Here is a 16,841-nt window from a genome sequence, read left to right on the forward strand (position 1 = left end):
CCCATTGTTCTTCATTCTGTCCTTTGAAGCCAAGCAAAACAAATTTAATCCTTCCACACAAAAGCTCTTCAGACACTTGAAGACAGCTATTATTATATCCTCACCCAAGTATTTTTTTTCCTTCTTTGGGCTGAACATCCCTTATTCCTTCACCTGGCCCTCATATGTCATGAGCCAGAATCCCTTCATTAAAAGAAGTTCTCTTGGCAACATATTATAAGCAGAAGTAGTTCAAGTTGCTTCATGTACTTGAAAGTAAGAAAACCAGATTTGTAAAGATACTATGTAGAGTCTGACAAATTCAGAGCAGTCTTACATCCTTTCCCATATTAGCCCCCAATTAGTGAGTTGGGTTTTTTTTTACTGTCATTTTTTAAAGCTATTTGATTTCAGGTAGTTGGGAGTAGGAAGGAGAAGAAAATGGACAAATAGAATGTAAGTATCATAGGGATCATTTTGCTATTCATTTAATTAATGAAGGATTGCTTTTTGGTTTTTTTTCCATTTGTGATATGTGAGTACATGATTGGAGTAGGAGGCTGACTAGGGGACCCTTTAGTCTTCCCTGAAACCAACTTGATGAAATTATAGCATATGAGAAGCAGGCAACAGAGACAATAAGATGAAGTGACCTTTTTGCATATAGCATATGGCCTCCCTTTCAGACTTTGGGCAGTCGATTTTGGTACTTTGGCAGTCAAGAAGAGAAATGACTGAAGAAGAGCTCAGTACCTAAACTCACTCTTTTCTCACCTTGTCAGAACTTCACTTGGGTGACTTTCGACCAGGACAGCTCAATTTGTTGTTGTTGGCCAAAGTAGAATGATTCATTTTACAACCATCCAATGACTAGCTGTCAAATAAATCTATCAAGTTGACTGAAGAACTTTTTCACACCTCCTAAAGGAAAACAAATTTGTTAGGGTTATTTATGTATGAGTTTCTTTCTCTGATTTGTCTCTCCCCTCGTTTAGGGATTAAGACCAAATTTATATCATAGAAGGAATTTGGTAGGATCCTTTTTTCAGTTTTTGGAAACAGCTTAGGTGCTATTGGAATTCATTGTTTTTTGAATGATAAAATCCATCTGGTACTAGGTTTTGTTCTTTAGTAGTTCATTTTTGTATTCTCAATTTCTTTTTCTAAGATTGAGTTACTTAAGTTCACTATTTTTCTGTTACTCTGGGTGTTTTGTTTTTTTCCTAGACATGTATCTGTTTTATTTAAATTGTCAGTCTTGGGCAAAATTGGAGAAATTATTTTTGGCCAAAATAGTTTTTAATAATTTCCATTATGTTGTGATTTTGCTATTTTCATTTTTTTGACTATACAGGTTTCCTTTCTTTTTAAATCATATTGGCTAATGATTTGTTTTATTTGCTTTTTACAATAAAGCTTTTTTGTTTATTCCTATTTTACTTTCAGTTTTCTTAATTTCAGAATTTATTTTGTATTTAGTTGGGGTTTTAAAATTATGTTAGTTTTCTAGGTGTTTTTTTTTTAAGTTATAATTCACTGAGTGTTTTTTTCACAACAGTCCTGAAGGTAGGTGGTAAAAATATTGTTATTTTACAGATAACTGAGGCTCTGAAATGTTGATTACTTTGCCTATGCCTACTAAGTGGTAGAACACTCAGTAAGTTCTTCTGACTTTGGTTTGTGTGTTTTTACTGGTGAACTACACTGTTGTATAAATATCACAGGATCAAAAATGATAATAAATGTAGGGCTAATGAGACCTTAATGATCATCAAGTCCAAGACTTTCATATTATAGATGAGGGAACTGAAACGTAGAAAGTTTGTAATTTTCCCACCATAACACAACCAGGGAGTGTCTGAGGTGGGATTTGAACCATGGTCTGCCTGACTCCAAGTCAGGCTTAGTCCAATAATACCATGCATAACTTTGTCAAAGAAGTGATTACCAGACTATTACAAGTTAGAGGAAGGGAGAAACAAAGCTCTGTGGCCCTTCATATTAAAACATTGCATTTAATCTTTATAGGTTCTCTCTAGGGTCCTTTAATGGCAGCACGACATTCTTCCACCAGTATGCTAACCCTTGTAATGTGGGTGATGGGGTTTCCTTTGATTGTGAGAAGAAGAAAGCCACAATATTCCCCTTTTTGTCAGTGGCACAGGGATCCATGTAGCATTTCTCCATACTTAAAGATGATATGGTGATTTCGTGGTGCTTCTCTTTCTTCCTTTTTGTACTTTCTTGAGTGTTAGTCTTGTCAGTCTCCTCTGAGATTTCCATAGTGTTTTAAATTCTGTTCCTTTTATTCCTTATGTTCTAGTTAAACCTTTTGTAGTGCTGGTTTAAGGTTTCTCAGAAAAATTGATGTAGGCAAGTCTTAAAAGCTCTGCCTTTGTTCCAGGACACCAAATCATGAAATTGACCCTCAGTTCATCAGGGCCTTAGTTTTAGACACTATCGGAGGCCAGGGAACCAGAGGAAATCAATATAATGCGTATAATGGCTCCTGAAAATTCAGAAGCAAACATATTATATTCTATTGTTTAAGCCCAGTATGTGACACCTAAAATAGATTTTTGGAAAAAGATAAAGTTTATCATGTAGAGACTTTACATAATTGGTTGCTAGGTATAGGTGAACAGATGATGTTTTATAGAATGGGAGCTTTAGGATTCTCTAGAAATTTTTCTAGAAATTCTCTAGAAATTGCTACTGTTAGTGAAGGAAGTTTCAGCATGGTTGTGTCGATAACTGATGGCTATACCTAAACTGGATATGTGGTTCTTATGTGGCACAGTATTAAAGCTGTTTAAAAAACAGAGTCAAGCGGCAGCTAGGTGGTACAGTGGATAAAGCACTGACCCTGGATTCAGAAGGACCTGAGTTCAAATCCGGCCTCAGACACTTGGCACTAGCTGTGTGACCTTGGACAAATCACTTAACCCCCATTGCCCTGCCCCCCCCCCCAAAAAAAAATGACAGGGACACCTTTAAATACAGAGAAACATAATTTCAATGGTTATGTGAGAACATATTAGGGGAAACATTGTAGGAGACAGTTCCCATAAGAATGATGTTATAAGTAATTGACCAAAGGACATTACAGTGGACTTAATGGCTTTAGTGAGTTTGATTATAGTGTATTAAAAATCTTATCACAAAATGACAAGTGTTAGGGCAACTTAGGTAGAATATGCCTAGAAAGTGATTTCTATGTTGGCTTGCATCTTTGCAAAGAATAAATCATTATCTTGTAACAAAATTCAGACAATTGAATGCTGCCACTTGGAGACAAGAAATCCTCCTCTCCCATCATTCTTTTTCTTTGGTTTTTCTCCCTTGTCATTTTAAAGAAGTCAGTGTCCCTCATTAAATCATTTCTAGCATATGGAAGTCTGATCTTCTAATCATGTAATTCAGTTGATCTGGTGACTAGATCCTTTGTGATGTTCATGTCATCATTTTTCACTTGATGGTACCCCCTTCTTTTTGGCTTCATTTGGTACCCAAGCTCAACTAGCAAGATTGATGTTTATTCTAGGAAGGAAATGCTGTAACTTCTCTTAGTAACCAATTCTAGTGTGTCTAACAACCTCCCTTTCATATTTATTTAGAGCTGTTTCTGTCCCATTCCTGAGTATGCAACTTCACAAGGACCACATTAAAAGCTTTCCTGGCTGTTTTCTTTTCAGAACAAGTGTGACATTTCCTTCATCTCCCAAATTCTGAGCTATAGTGGGCAAAATGTCAAAAAATAATGAGGCCAAATGGAGCTATGCAGTGAATGCCAGTCTAAAGCAATGCTCAAAGGCTTTACCTTCACAGCCATTATCATGGAGAGGCAATGGGGGAAAGCTCTTCAGTGGTAGTGAAATGGAGAGAATATGAAAGTCGCTGTTAAGGGATGAGGGAAATGGTCCAGACTCAGGTAGTTAAGCTTCATCCTGGGGGTAAATAAGGTAGCCACCTTTGGAAGCTGAATTAACTTTCTTAAATCTATAAGGCACCACCCTCCAAATGACTGCTCAAGGTTTACTGAAAAGGACCCCATGATAGGTTAATATAACTTCCCAAAAAGTCTCGTTTACTTCAAGGGCCTATTTTATCAGTTTGAATAGAGTGAGAGATACTTAGATCAAAATGGGAAAATTTGGTTCACTATGTTTCCATTAGCACTATTGTGCTAACTGTAAAACTTTAATGCCATGGTCCAGCAGTTGTGGTGAACCGAAGTGTAGCTGTATGATTCAGCACTTAAATGGTGGACAGCACTAAGAAGCTCCTAGCTGAGTTGCAATGCAAAGGTGTTACCAGGAGTATTTAAGGAGTCAGTCAGTTGGGGGGTGGTATTATCAAGTCCATTCTATTTAATTAGGTTGGCCCACTTCTGTGCATTTTTGTCAAGCTGGATTGTTCCAAATTCTAGAGTAAGATACAACTAAGCCTGGGCGTGGAATAGGGGACTGCATCATTGTCTTGATTTCTCCACGCAGAGTTTCACACTGACCCACCGGGAAGCAGTGGGGAGAAGGGCTTTCTGTGTGTCTTCCACAAGTGTCTGGTGTCAATTATTAAACACATTTAAGGGGTCTGTAATGAGAAGCCTTTTCAGAAAGCTTTCTATACCTAATTATTGAATTGTAAAATGTTATAATGGGTCCATAATACACAGTCCCATTTTTAGAATTGGAAGGTCATTTAGTGTAACTCCTTCTTTTTATAGATGAGAAAGCTGAGCCCCAGAGAAGTTGTGACTTACTTGACATCAGAAAAGTAGCACTTAGCAGAGATGGGATTTGAACGCAGGTCCCTCAACTCCAGTTCCAGGACTACCTGCATTAAACTTTTCTATTAAAACATTTCAGTACTAAAAGAAAAGGCAAGCTGAAAGGGCTAGCTGTTGGAGATTACACCAAGCAAAAAGAATAAAGAATAACCCTTTTATTTTTTGCCAGAGGAGACTCTGCCATCACATTAATTTTTCTTTAATATTCTGGTTATTCAAGCATAGTTTCTCTCCCAATGATGAATCCAAAGATACCTCATTGATAACTCTACTGACTGGTGAGATTAAAATCTTCCTATTTTGGCAGAAAAGATATGAATCCTTGTGAAGGAGAAAGCCAAAGTCTCCATCCCAAAAGTCTTAGGGATCTGCTTCTTAAAGAGGACATTGTGGGCTTTAAAGTAAAATGGAAGTTCTTTGAGGGGCTGTTTGACTTTTTTTATCCCCTTCACCTAGCAGAGTTCTTTGCACATAGTAGGTGACTTATTAAATGTTTATTGATTACTTGAACTGAAGTTGAAAATAACAACAGTATATTTGTGTTATTCCTTTTTTTTCAGGTACCCAAATTATGAATTTATTAGTGATAACTCCATATCCTGGTCAGCTGGACTACACAATAGATACACAGAAAATTCCCTACGAGGTGTGATCTTGGATATACACTTTCTGTCACAGGCAGATTTCCTAGTCTGTACATTTTCATCCCAAGTAAGTGACAGTGGGGCATTTCTAACTGTCTAGTGCATATGCTCCTTTAATCTGAGAGGTGGAATTGGCTTATTTTTGTTTTTACTTAATGCTAGTTATTGTGATTCAGGTACAGTGTTCTTGATGTTCTATAATGATCTTTTATGGAAGAATGAAAAGATTCAATAAAATTTGAGATTATTGACTTTTAGTTGTTTTGCAAGCGATAGCTGAATACCTTTCTACCAAAGCTAGTCATTGTGTAATGCTTAAAGGATTTGGTTTGTTTAAAGAATTTAACAAAAGCAGCAAGTAATTAAGGACATTTAATTCTTTTTTTTTGCATACAGCCAATATGTAACTATCCCATCAGCGTACTGATACTAAAAGGCTTAACTTGAATTTCGCCTTATTTTACTGTTTCCAGGAACTAAGAAAAAAAGCAAATATATAATTCTTCAAGTCAATTACATTACTATCTAACAAGAAACTGTACATTAAATTTAAACAATACCCACAGTCATCCATTTAGTTTGGTTATTGCAGATAATCATGCTTACAAGCTTGATTTGTTTGTTTTGGTTTGGAGAGATTGAATCAGGCTTAAATAGCCAGTGGCAATTTCAGTTTAGTGGTAGTTATTGTGGACTTTGTTCTATTCCATCAATGCCTATGTCATATTTATTTGTTCATGCTTCATCCATTCAGCAGGCAGTTATTAGGGGCCTACTAGATGCTCTAGAAGAATTCAGAAGTGAAAGACTTGTCCCTTTGCTCATGGAGCTAATAATAAAATCAGAGTGTGATATATGAAACAAGCTGCATTACTTAACCCATGAACAAATGTATATATGACAGCTATATCTGTATTATCTGGACAGAGAAGAGTTCTAGAGTATAGATGTTGGGTTTCTGATTCTGAAAGAGAAAAAACATCATTTTATGGGAATAAGTCCTCCTATATTCCAGAGAGTATATGGTAAGAAGCTCTAGGGTGAAATTTAATGTACAACCTTAAATCTGACCATGCACTGACAAAACTATTCATTGTCTTCCTTCTCCCTACCCCTTCCTTTTTTTAAGGCTTTTTCTCGAAAGACAGATATACAAAAATTTTCTCTGTTCCCATAGCCCTGGCTCAGTCCAGATAGACATCAGGATATGTAGGAAGAGAGAAAAAAATCTATTAATATATGTTGACTTTTGACATTTTATTCATATCTAGGGCAGAAAAGAATTTTGTTCTCCCTTTTAAATTCTGTTTTATACTAAAATATCCCCTCTTGTTGAAGTACCTGGAGGTTGAAGAAGGCAATATAGGTAGGATGGGGATGGGAGAGTAGGGAGGGTATGCAAAGGTAAAGGTTGTTAACACAACTAATGATACTAGAATCTATTGGGAATTCAAACTAAATTCAACAACAAAGAAGTAAAACTTTATTCAGTCCAATAAAAAACTTAAACCAGTATTTTTTAAAACTTTGTAAAGCCAAAAATAGACTCAGAGAAGAATACTTTGAAGTATTTTAGGTTGAAGTTCAGAGTAAAGGCTCAACACTAAGTTAATGTAGCACCCAGAGACAATGGCTTTATACTTTTTGCCTTTTTATTCATATTCAAGGGTTTATCTCTTATCATTAAGACTCACTGAAAATACTTAGTGCACAATTTAAAATTTTCCCAATATTAATCAGGGGTTTCTGATTAATGGTGAGTCTGCCTTAGTGAATTGGAAATGTTGTATCAAAGAACCTGGATTCAAAATTTGGCTCTGCTTTCTTATTACCTCGTGACCCGGAGTAAGGCATTTAAATTAGATTGAATTGGGGAGAGATATCAAACAGAGAAACCCAAGTATAAAGTCATATCAGTAATCTATACAAGATCTGATGAAAGCCTGAAACAAGATTATAATTGTATGACTAGAGAGAATGTCAGATGATACACAGTCAGAAACAACAATGACTGGAAATGTAGAATGAGGAGAATTGAGGAAGAAAGGGTAATGCCAAGGTTGTGAACCTAGAAGACTAGAAGTATGGTGGTGCTTTTCAAAGAAATAACGAGGTTTGGAATATGGATAGGTTTGAAGGAGAAAGATAAGTTTTGTTTTGAGATGTCTCTAGGACACCCAGTGTGTTTTATCCAATTTATGGCTTTGGATTAAAGCTCAAGGGAAAAACTGAGACTGGATTTATAGGTCTTGGAGTTCATGATATGTTCATGATGGTAATCCTATGGGAGCTAATAAGGGTACCAAGAGAGTATAGAGAGAAAGAAGTGTAGGGGGCTTAGAACATAGCCATGGATGACATCCATATTTGGGGGTTGTGATCTAGATGATAAGCTAGTAAAAGGAGGAGAGGGAGAAGGATCAGTTTTGACAAGTAAGAAATAATAGTATCATGAAAGCCCAGAGAAAGGGACATATCTCAGAGGAGGTGATCAGTAATGTCAAATACAGTAGATAGATGTAGAGGAAAAAAGACTCTTATTTTGCAATTAAGAGATCATTGATAACTTTGGAAAGAGCAGTTTCAAGTGATGAATTTGGGAACCAGATTGTAAAAGGTTAAGAGTTAGTGAGAGGAGGGGCAGCTAGGTGGCGCAGTGGGTAGAGCACCAGCCCTGGAGTCAGGAGTACTGGAGTTCAAATCTGGCCTCAGACACTTAACACTTACTAGCTGTGTGACCCTGGGCAAGTCACTTAACCCCAATTGCCTCACTTTAAAAAAAAAAAAAGAGTGAGAGGAGAAGAAGTTGAGGCAGCAAGAACAGATAGCTTTTTCTAGGAGTTTGGCTGAGAAAGGGATGAGTAAGTAATATATCACAGTAGCTTGAGGACATAATGGAATCTAGTGAGAGGTGTTGGGTTTTTTTTTTGTTTTAGTTTTTGTTTTTGTTTTGTTTTGTTTTGTTTTTAAAGGATGAATAGGGTAGTCTTGGGTATCATTGGAGATAGTAGGGAAAGAACCAGCACACAGGGAAAGATTGAACATTAGAAAGAGGTGATGATAGAAGTTGCAGTCAGCTGGGGTCAACAGAAGAAGTTGGGGATCAAGGGCCATTGTCAGAGATTAGGGGAAAGAACAAAAGAGAAGTGGGAGAATGCCAAAGGGTTTAGACATTAAATAAACAGAATTTAAGAAGCACCCACAAAAATTTGGAACACAAAGTTTTAAAAAATCAATACGAAAAAATTTGTTTTTCTTACATGTAACTTGGGGAAAATTCTAAATAAATAAATTTTGAGAGAGAGCGAGTGAGAGAGAGCACCAGCCCACAGTTAGTAGAAAAATCACCAGAGGTTATAACTCAGTAAGCCAGGACTGCTTCCTTTTTTCATGTGATACCTGGTTTTATACCTTTCAGGAGCACAAACATCACCCTCTGATTTCTAACAGAGATGTCACGCTACACTTGACTAATTTTATTCTGAATCAGATGTTTACTTAGGGGCCACAGATGGTGAGACCAAGACCTGTTTTCATTTCATTACGGACAGATGCTCCGCTTAGGAATTTCCACTTTTGTAGAGATCATAAGACAATATTGAAATGCTTATGTAAATTTAAGGCTTCACAAAGAGAGCACAAGTGGTTCTCAGTGAAGTGAACTGTTCGATTATCACAAGTAGAAGGTTAGAACAATAAAGCTTTGAATGTAGATAGATCCTTACTTCTTTGGAATAAAGAACATCATAATAGATGGGCAATAATCTCATCAATACTTTTAACATCCTTCAGAGATATAGAAAACATGTTATCTTCTCCACTCTGTGCAAAACAAGGTAAAGATAAACAGCACAGGTAAAGGATCATATTATTAGAACTAAATGGAACCTTAGAAGGAATCTAGTCCAATGCCTTTATTTTTTACAGGTGAGAAAAATGAGGCCCAGAAAAGTTTAAAGTGACTTGTCCAAAGTCACACAGGTAGTAAGTAGCAGCATTAAAATTCATACTCATGCCCTACAAGTTCAAATCTACGTCTTTTTCTACCACACCACACCGTACATAATGCTTTGGATCATCCATTTGTTAAGGCTAAAATTCTAGCTAAACTGTCTAAAATATCTAATGAGTGGTCGCCAATAAATTATAAGCTTTAGCAAGAGTTAGACTTTTAAGCATTTATTAAGGAGAATAAGAATTTGGTAAAGAGAGAGAAAAAGGCCTAGATTCCTATCTATTAAAGGGAGAGCACATTTCTAGCTCCCTTCTCCGCCAGAGTCCAGAGGAAAGAGCGCGAGACTGAGCGCCAGTCTCTTCCTTCCTCCTCCCACTAGCCCGCGTCACTTCCTGACTCCTGGTCTTGCCCTCAAAGACCTTCCCTTCATGGGCAGAACTCTTCTACAGTAAGTATCCAGCAGGTGGCGTTATTCCAATCGTTACACATTAAATCTAAAACCCATTTCCCCTGACTGTCAGGTCTAAGGAATCTTCCCTGTCCAGATTGTCTTTAGGGGCTCTCATTGACTCAACCAGCCAATCTTCAGGAATGAAATTCAGGCTGTGCTGAAGATCTCCTTTTTTAGTGTTTTTCTGAAATAGAGACACATCTGTGTTTTATCATTTGACAATATTTTTCCTGTTACCACTTACTGTGTGCCTAGCGGTATGCTAAGAAGGATATAGTGCCATGTCAACACAGGATGAAATAAAACAGGCGCCATGCAGTTACAGAGTCTCAGCTTTTGAAACTCCAGTTTGCCCCCTCTCAACAATGTCACCTGTCAAAGTCAAACCTTGCCTGGTGTTGGCATCAGCTGGACAGGCAGGCTATTTACATTTGTAAGGAGAAGGCTGGGAGAGGAAGCCACAGGTAATTAAATGCAGCAGCTTTGTTTTTTTTCCAGGGTGATTTTTAGTAGAGCCCTCAAGTAAAGCAGTCTTTGCTATTTACACTAATTTGTCCCATCTCTATGATTAGAAGGGAGACTTTTGTTTTTGTTTCCAGTTATTTAGACAATTATGCTTGGACCTTAATTATTGATTCACAGCTGTGGGGCACATAGTGGCTATGACTTACCACTTTCCTTCGGGCCTGGCTTTTTGTATAGGTGTAGTGCCGGCCACCTATGTGCTGTGATTTAAGCAATCCCTAACCTCCCTAGCCCTCAAAATCTTGCATACGACTGCCTTAGTATCTGAAATTCTCACAGTTGTTCACTCCTTCAGATGAGGCAATGATTGAATGCCCCTTTTAAAATATGGAGGTTACTTGGGAGGGTAACATACTGATTTCATGTGTGTAGCTAATGTTACTATGTGCCAGGCACTGTGCCTGGATAGTTTAGGTTAATTAATTATACTAACCCTAGCAAAAGGAGGAATGACACATAGTATAGACAAGTTTTCATCAGGGACAGGGGATCAGAAAATATCTGGAGCATGTGGCACTCCTGGGGCAGACATACCCTGGCTTTATGTTATGATCTTCAGGGACTATATTAGGACACATAGAATAAGGTTACAAGGAGTTAAAGCTGGATTCATGATTGAGAAACTAGATAGCTTCATATCTACTCTTGAGTTGATCATTTTTAACAGTATGACATTCATTATTTTGTTTGAAGTAAATTACCAGAACATCAGGCAAAGCCATAATCAAATGTATTTTGAGTGCCAAATATAAATGAGTTTAGATTATCAGCATTTTATGACTTTACTCCCTGTCATCCATTAATGCAAATAGTTCAAAATTATTTTATAAATGCAGTTCACTGTGTTATAGTAATGATTTTATTATATTTGGCATGATGCACATCTTAAAGCCAAAGGTATGGATCCAGAGAAGCCTATGAGGAATAGCATAAACTAGTATAGAATGAAGTGAGCAGAACCACTAAAACAATTTCTGTAATGGTTGCAAGTATCATAAAAGAAATACAAATCTTAAAGACTTAAGAACTTTGATCAGTGCAAAGGTCCCTCACAGCTTCAGAAGACTGTCAATGAATCGTGCTTCTTACCTCTTGACCAAAGTTATTAATTAGAGGTATAGAATGAGACGTACATTTTCAGACATGGTCACTGGTGATTTATTTTTCTTAACTATACTTTTTTTTTTTTAAACAAGGGAAGGCTTTTATTTTTGTTGAGGGGGGAAAGTTATAGGGAGATTTGAGAGGAAGTGATAGTAACCACTCCCTCCTCTCTCCCCGCCAAAAAAGAAGAGTATGAATAAAATATATTTTTTTAAATATTAGAACAAAGCAGAGTATTGAACTGCCAAGTTTCATATATATTTTTAAAAATCTGTATGTGATAGAAAATCATGACATCATATGAAATCCTCTTTTTCTGTTCTTAATATATAGAAGTATTCATGTTTGTCAAGTTCTTAATAAAAAAGAAAAAAATAATGATGGTATCACTTGACTGAAACTATTCTCTGGTTGTCAATGAGTTCTTAACTGCTAAAGTTGATGCCTTCCACCTAGTCTTCATTCTTTTTTTTTACGTTTCTGAAGCTTTTGACACTTTTGACGGCCCCTTCCTCCTTGATACCTTGTTCCTCCTCCCTGATTTGGCTTCTGTGATACTGCTTTTGGTTCTTCTCTGACCATTCTGACTCAGTCTCCTTTACTGTATTTTATTTCCTCTCTCTCTCTCTCTATGCTCTTTCACTGGCTTCCAATGATTTCAGTTGTCATCTGTGTGCACGTGACTCTAAGACCTATACATCCTTCCCTAATCTAATCTGGAAAGTCTGCTACACCTGGATACCCTACTGATGCCTCAAATGCATCAAAAACATATCTTATGGGGGCACCTAGGTGGCACAGTGGATAGAGCACTGGCCCTGGATTCAGAAGGACCTGAGTTCAAATCCAGCCTCAGACACTTAACACTTACTAGCTGTGTGACCCTGGGCAAGTCACTTAACCCCAATTGCCTCACTTAAAAAAAAAAAAGTCTTCCACAGTCTAGCTCCCACCTACTTTTCTGTATTCAGAAAATACTCCCCTCAACATATTCTACACTTCATCCAAACTTGTGACCACCATTCCCAGAGCTCAGCATTCTTCTATCTCCCATTTCTTTTCCTTTGCCAGGAATACACTCTCTTCTTCTTTTAAGTCTCAGCTCATATCCATCTCCCTTTGTGAAGCTTTTCTCAATCTTTCTGCCCACTTATTAGTTTCTCTGCAAATTATCTTGTATACACTTAAATCTGTGTTTGAGTTCTATCCCCCTGTAGAATGTTCCTCAAGGCTCAGGGACTTTTTTTGTGTGTGTCTTTTTATTTCTACAACTTCGTGTAGTGCCTTGATTAAAATAGGTGTTTAATGAATGTTGACTGAACTGAATTAAATTGCCTCATGGACTGGTTCTGAGTGCTAAGGATTTACAAATACACAAGGTAGGATAAGATGACTGTGACACATAATAGGTACTTAATAAATACTTATTGACCTATCGATCTTCTGGATAAAATTGATATTAACTGGGTTTTAGACTTCAACTGCAATGGGTTGTTTTCTGTTTCTGCCATGCTATATGTTATTAACAACTTTATCATCATACTTAATATGACCATTTTCCATCTACAGTGACAGGCCTGGGGCATGTTTTGAAATAAGTAAAGTTTGTCTTTATGCCAGCAGCCTCTCTAAGTCTTCTTCCTTTCCCTATCATAATGATATTCCCTTCTACTGGTTCCCAGTGTTTTCTCTCTATAAAAGTTTTTTCCTCAGGAAAGAACTTGACATTGCTTTATATCATGGGGGTGGGAGGGGAGGATTGAGGAACTTTTTGTACTCTGTATTTGAGCTGAAGTCTGTCATAGCCAGTTTGCTGATATGCAAACAGTCCTACTTGGAGAAGAGGCAAATAGGCAAAGTTTCCCCTACTAATTGGAATTTTCTATACCCCCAAAGTGGTCTCCACTTACATTTTATAATAGTCCTAAAACAAAAGATAAAAGTCCACAGCAAAGCAAAAAATAGGTATGTAGTTTAGGTTTGAGGGGGTTTTGATTTGTCAAACAGAACAATAAAAACATTAATGTTGGCATGTCCCTGGAAACATATCTCTCTGAAACCAAACCCTCCTTACTTCCCTTTTAGTCTGGTTAAAGATGAAAAAAAGTTATTTCTGTTAATTGAATTAAGCAAAAACCTTGCCACTCCTGATTTGGTCACCATCAATAAGAGAAACTCTAATTCTAATTTCAGAGAATCAAGATCCTTTCATGAGATTAATTCTACACAAAGAAGACTAATTAGGTCTTTGATTCAAATAAGACCAAGTCCAGAACATGAGATTCTGTTATTTCTTTTATTATTATTATTATTATTATGATTTTTTAAAACATTGAGTTCCCAATTCTCTAGCCCTTCTCTGCATTATACATGTGAAGTCATGTAAAACATGCATGTTATTTCTTAATATTTTGTAGCACAGCCAAGGCCTTAGTGCACTATATGTTCCACATATTATTATGATATAAATGACTGATAACAATAATAGCTGGCATTTATATAATGCGTTCAAGTTTGCAAAGCATTTTATCTATTTATCTTATTTGGTCCTCACGACAGCGTTGTGAGGTGGGTACTATTATATTGATGAGGAAACTGAGGCAGACAAAGGTTAAGTCAGTGGCCCGGGGTCAAGCAGCTAGTAAGTATGTGAGGCTGGATTCAAATGCAAATCTTCTTGACTGCAGGTCCAGTGCTCTTTCCACTGTATCATGTAGCTGCCTATCACATGTTAAAGTATTATCTCTCCTGAGAGTATTTAACAGACTGAAAAAATCTCGAGCTAAAAGAATGGAATTTCAGCCAGAAGTTAGGATGCATGGAGCAGTGGAGCTTTCATCATCAAATGACTGCTTAATGTACCACCAGGTAGACAGAGACCTATTCTGTATGTAGTCCAGCCCTTGTTCAGTCGTTGTCATGTCTGACTCTTCGTGACCCCATGGACCATAACATGCCAGTGCTCTCCATGGGGTTTTCTTGGCTAAGATACTGGAGTGATTTGCCATTTTCTTCTCCAAGGGAATTAAAGGAAACAGCTTAAGTGACTTGCCCAGGGTCACACAGCTAGTGAGTGTTTAGGGCCAGATTTGAACTCAGTCTTCCTGACATCCAGGCCCCAGTGTGCTGTCTATCCACTGAACCATCTGGCTGCCTAGTCAAGTCCTATTTAGGATTATTTCAAGGACAGTAGTATATAGATGGTACAGTAGATAGAGTGCTGGGCCTGAAGTCAGGAAGCCTCTTCTGCCTGAGTTCAAATCCAACCTCAGATACTTACTAGCTGTCTGACCCTGGGCAAGTCCCTAAACCCTGTTTGCCTCAGTTTCCTCATCTGTAAAATGTTGGTGAAGTAAATAGCAAACCACTCAGGTATCTTTCCCAAGAAAACCTCAGATGGGGTCACAAAGAGTTGGACACAAAGTGAAACAACTGAAGAACCACCATAGTATGTGGGCCATACATACACACAGTTTTTCATGCCCATAATTACCTTCCTCAGGTGTGCTGTAGAAACACTGTTTTCTCATCTTTTTTGTAGACAAGAATACAGGTCAGAGAACTAAAGTCATTCAGTCAATAAACATTTGTTAAGCTCCTGGTATGTGCTAGGCACTGTGCTAAGCAATACAAAAAGAGACCAAAGACAGTTCCTGAGCTCAAGGAATTTATAATCTACTGGATTGCAAAATTGTAAAATCATTTGCCCTTTCATAACAGACCAGATTTATGTCCTACTCCTCGAACAAGAACGTGGATGTGCTGATCTGTGCCTCTTCCAAGCCTATAGGATTTTCCTTGGTATCTTGGTTGTTGCTGTCTTATGGCTAGTACTGCTCTATACTAATTGTTCTTTTTCCTCTTTTCCAAGGTCTGTCGAGTTGCTTATGAAATCATGCAGACACTGCATCCAGATGCCTCTGCCTACTTCCATTCTTTGGATGACATTTACTATTTTGGGGGCCAGAATGCCCACAACCAGATTGCTGTTTATCCTCACCAACCACGAACTGCTGATGAAATCCCTATGGACCCTGGAGATGTTATTGGAGTGGCTGGAAACCACTGGGATGGCTACTCTAAAGGTGTCAATAGGAAACTAGGGAGAACAGGCTTGTACCCTTCTTATAAAGTGAAGGAGAAAATAGAGACAGTCAAGTACCCCACATACCCGGAAGCTGAGAAATAAATTTGCAGACAAGGGAATGGAAGAAACTCAGTTTGAACTGGTTTGAGCCAAACAGCATACTAACTAAACTTTGAATTTTATGTTTTAACCCAGAGTTAAACAATTGAACGCCTTCAGGACTGAGACTGAATGAACAGCATAAAACAGATGGATGAACCATCGCTGGAATTCCTCCTTAATGAACACATTTTGTTACAATGCACTTGCCCCTGTGCGCAGACCAATAGCCTACTCACATGCAAACAGTTGTTTTCTCCCTTGCCCCTTCTTTCAAAGTTCCATCCCTGTCATTCATCATCAAGTGAGCATTTGGCCTACACTGTCTCTGTCATTGACTATAATTCTGACTTTTTAACACTGCCACGTTGTGTAATTTGAGTGACATGAACATATTTTATATGTGTGAGATTTCAAACATGGTGCCTATATTTGAGAGATCTGCGTGACCTGTTCAGAAGAACCAAACTCCACTCCCTAGCCTGGTGGGGGAAGAGTTGGCTCTTAACTATTGGTGGTACCTTGACCACCAAACCCGCTCCGACCAACAGATTCAGAATGAGAATTAGATGTTCTTTTCTTTAAATTTTTTTTTTAAGTAATTGCATTGATTCATCACCTCATCATTAATAAATGAAGGATACATCTGAAAAGAAACTATTCACCCTCCATTAGGAACTTTTGTAAAACAATGCCATGAACAAATTCTTTAGTACTTAATGTTTCTGGACATTGTCTTTGATAACAAAAAATAAATTTAAAAAATAGAAGTTTTGTAATTTCTTTTCATATTTCTGGTCAGTGAGAGAACTGGCAATCAACATTGTAATAAGGGAATACAGTAAAATGGAAGATGATGATAAAAGGGGGTAGGGGGTGGAGTTTTATAGCATTTTCCTTTTGCCTAACTTCAATTTCTCTGACTTTCTGTTTCCCATAAGAAATTAGACATTCCTATATAGTTCCTGAACACCGCCATTCTGTTTTGAGTAGCAAGGCTAAGTTTGTCTATATGCTTATTATAAAGTTGCTTGGCACTTTTCTTATTTGGGGGGGGGGGGGTGGGCAGGGAGGTTGCTTTGATTTAGTATGAACTTGAATGAAGTAATTTTTCCTTACCACCACTGAGGAGAAACTAAATTGAAAATCATTCGAGTTTTGTTCAGTTCTGTTTCCAATTACTGAGATTTTGTGTGTGTGTGTGTGTG

The 16,841-nt window shown here is 37.5% G+C and overlaps 1 protein-coding gene across 6 annotated transcripts in view; it reads left to right on the plus strand.

Moving 5' to 3' along the window:
- FUT8 (fucosyltransferase 8) overlaps positions 1–16,641 on the plus strand; it is a 416,362-nt gene extending 399,721 nt beyond the window's left edge. For all 6 annotated transcript variants that reach the window (XM_043987138.1, XM_043987143.1, XM_043987142.1 and 3 more), the window contains 2 exons: positions 5,329–5,479; positions 15,319–16,641. In XM_043987138.1, coding sequence (XP_043843073.1) covers positions 5,329–5,479; positions 15,319–15,636 — 469 coding nt within the window. In that variant the 3' untranslated portion in view covers positions 15,637–16,641. The remainder of the gene's footprint in view (positions 1–5,328; positions 5,480–15,318) is intronic.
- The last annotated feature ends 200 nt before the right edge of the window (positions 16,642–16,841 follow it).

Source organism: Dromiciops gliroides, chromosome 2 (assembly GCF_019393635.1).
Source record: "Dromiciops gliroides isolate mDroGli1 chromosome 2, mDroGli1.pri, whole genome shotgun sequence".
Lineage (NCBI taxonomy): Eukaryota > Metazoa > Chordata > Mammalia > Microbiotheria > Microbiotheriidae > Dromiciops > Dromiciops gliroides.